The sequence below is a fragment of the Meleagris gallopavo genome, chromosome 10 (genome assembly GCF_000146605.3).
Source record: "Meleagris gallopavo isolate NT-WF06-2002-E0010 breed Aviagen turkey brand Nicholas breeding stock chromosome 10, Turkey_5.1, whole genome shotgun sequence".
NCBI classification, from domain to species: domain Eukaryota; kingdom Metazoa; phylum Chordata; class Aves; order Galliformes; family Phasianidae; genus Meleagris; species Meleagris gallopavo.
The window spans coordinates 11,155,451-11,158,527 of record NC_015020.2 but is presented as its reverse complement, the minus strand read 5'-3'; the positions used below and the strand labels follow the sequence as shown (position 1 = coordinate 11,158,527).

Below are 3,077 nucleotides of genomic sequence, written 5' to 3'. Positions count from 1 at the left end.
AAAAAAAAAGTTCTGATCTCCTGAACAGAGCTCACCCCTAACATCAATCTTTGATGCTGGAAAAAAAAAGAACAACAACAAAACATCCAACATTTGAATGTAAAGTGCACACACCTGGCTGTGTGATGGCTGAATCAAGTTCATTTAGCTTACCTGGGAAGTGGGCAAGGGGGAGGTTTGGATAGACATGGTGCCCAGTGCAAATCATAACAGCATCAAAAACCGCTGCCTCTTCCTTCCCGTCTCTCCGCGTAACCACCTCCCACTGCCCCGTAGCACTGAAGTCAGGGCGCTTCCTTATCTTCGTGACCATGGTCTTAAAGGAAAGGGATAAAGGTGTGGGAAGCACTCCAGGAGCCCCACGGCAGCCAGGCAGGCTCTGTCCTTGTCCCCACCAGACACAATGTCACAGACTTGGCAATTATTTTGGATAGAGAAAACCCACTGGTGTCCTCCCATTCCATCTGATTTTCCATCCCAGAAGTAACGGCTTCCCCACATTGGTTGGTTATTTGACACAACCCAGCCAGAAGCTGGTGAGACCCAATTTAACAAAACCAGCAAGCTTTTTCCCTAGGATGTCTACTCCAGGATTTTCTTTGAGACACAGCAGCAACGTCCATCCCTCCTACCTTGAAGCGGATGTGCTGGAGAAGGTCAAAATGCTGTGCGTAGTCACGGATGTACTTCTGGAGCTTTGTATTGTGTATATAGTTGGGGTAGTCATCAGGGAAGGGGAAGTCAGGGTAGCACATCATCTCCTTGCAGGAATTGGTGAAGACAGTGCGGTAGATGCTAGCTTTGCCTTCCTCTGGCTTTTCCTGGAGGGAGAGGAGAGGGCTTTGGTTAGAGGGCTCTGTCATGGGCACCCCAGAAAGTCATAAGCCACAGGCAAGAAAATGCTAAGCTAGTCTGGACATAACCCCACCCAATGTCATGATTGCTAGGAGAATCACAGTTTTGGAGACCTGAACCACAATGTCTGGCTCTCAGAGCAACGTCTTCACCTGCAACCCACCTCCTTCAATGCTTTCTATGCCCTCCTTGCCTGGCCATGTAATTCCCAACCTGTCCTTCCACTCAGCTTCACCAACCAAACCCAGAAACAAGGCCACTGACCACCCCTAGAAGGTCATCCCTAGCCCACTGCTTACCTTTCTCATATGCTCACAGGCTTTGTGGGCTCATCTGAAAGAACCATATACAGTACATCCCTGTTATAATCTCAGAATCCTCGGTGTAATATCTTCTGCATTTACCTTATAGGAAGATCAGCTCTGTTGATGTCTGTGCTCAACTTTGTGCAAACACACAACTGCTATTTTCAACTTCAAGCCTTTCTTCTTATAAACATCACTTGCAGAGTTCAAAGTGATATTTCCCTCTGCTTAGCTGGAGCACACAGAGGACACTGCAGACTTATTGCTCAAAAGGGAACAAAATCCAGGCAACATCAGCAGCTAAGAAAAATACTTTGCATCTGGCCTGCTGGCCAACCATTCTATGACAGAGCAAGGATCACATCCCTGCCAAAATCTCAGATGTCCTGTGTACAAGATGATCCAGCACTGTTGTCTGGACATCAGGGCATTCAAAACAGCTGTTGACTTTTCCGGCTGGGATTTATGTCCCCAGCTTTGCCCAGGCAGTATTAAGGGATAGACACACCCACAGCAAGGGAACAGCAAATTTTGGGTGGCCACCTGGCTGCAGGTTCGCCTGCTCAGTAGGCAGAACGAGGCAGATGTGCAACATTTACCACATCTTTAATAAGTCACAGGAGTAATTAATAAAACGATGTTTCAGCCAAGCACAACTGCCACAAAACTTTGTCTTTTCTGCTGTTAAAGTTTGGTTAAAAATACACCCAAGAGAGCTTGAAGGAAACTGAAGAACAGAAGGTTATTTGCATCAGAACAAAACAAAAGAAGAAAGAAAAAGAAAAGGAAGAAAGCCCCACCAAACTCTAAGCTCTAAGTGTTTTATTGCACTCTTGTCAAAATAAGAGTCTCACTAGGGCTGGAAGTGTCCGTGTTCCAGATGATCCAAGAATCAGCAAGCCCACATCAGTATCTTGCTGAAATTACTCTGTACAGCGCTTCTGCATTCCAAAAATATTCGGGGTTAAAAATTAAACCAACTCCTCAGGTTTCTAGTGATAGAAAGTGTGGGTGACCCCAAGGCAGGGCCCATAGGAACACCCCAAACCCATCAGGTATAGTAACCAACCCCTGTGAGTGCCAAGTGTGCCCTGAGGAGAGCATTCCCCAGGCACTTAAGAGCTGGTTAGCCATCGCCCAGAGCTAACCTGATGCCTTCACCCCTCTACCGTGAGTTTTATTGTGATCATTTCCTCCACTTGAGCGGCACTTGCAGCCACCATCCGCAAACTTTCCCCTAGCCCCAGACTGCCAGAAGACCACGCAGCCCAAGCCCCTCACCGTGTAGCGCCAGAGCCCTCCGATGTCCTCGCTCTGCTCAAAGCAGATGGGCTCCAGCCCCTCTTCCAGGCAGCACTTGGTGGCTGCCAACCCGCTGACGCCTGCGCCCACCACAGCCACGCGTCGCACCATGGTGTCCTGCGGGTGGGAGAGAGGCTGTCATGGTGCCACGTTGTGCTCCTAGGCCCAGTCTGGCCCCATGCAACACCTGGAGCTTTTTCCATCTGTCCTCGCTTACCTGTGCAGCCTGCAGTGCCTCAGAGCTTGGAGTGGGAGCTGTGGGAGGAGAGGATCTGTGTGGCTTTGAGGCGTTTCCTGCCAAGAGCAAAGCTTTTATCTGGCACGACATGGGAGGCAGGGCCAGAGCCCTGCAGCAGTTTGGATGGCTGCCTTCTGTTGGGTGGACTTTAGCAGTCCCACAGCTGCAACATGAGGAGCTGCGGGCTCAGAGCTCTTGAGTTAGGAAATCAGTACTTTGGGCTGGAATTATTTCCACGGAAGAGGTCAAGGACACAAGCAGCTCCCCCCAGCACCTCTGCAAAGCTGCATGGCAACATCCAAGTCACTGAGAGCAGGTGAGGCTCTGGAGAGGCTGCACAAGTTCTGTGTTCACTTCTGGGCCCCTCAGTACAAAAA

General features: G+C 49.6%; 1 protein-coding gene across 1 annotated transcript; it reads right to left on the bottom strand.

Moving 5' to 3' along the window:
* Positions 1 to 6: 6 nt before the first annotated feature.
* LOC100540834 (putative dimethylaniline monooxygenase [N-oxide-forming] 6) lies at positions 7 to 2,805 on the bottom strand. Its single transcript, XM_010715727.2, has 4 exons — positions 2,680 to 2,805; positions 2,442 to 2,579; positions 633 to 821; positions 7 to 316 (listed from the first exon to the last, which is right to left on the bottom strand). The coding sequence occupies exons 1-4, from the start codon at positions 2,788 to 2,790 to the stop codon at positions 44 to 46; spliced, it is 711 nt and encodes a 236-aa protein (XP_010714029.1). The 5' UTR covers positions 2,791 to 2,805; the 3' UTR covers positions 7 to 43.
* Between the last annotated feature and the right edge of the window lie 272 nt (positions 2,806 to 3,077).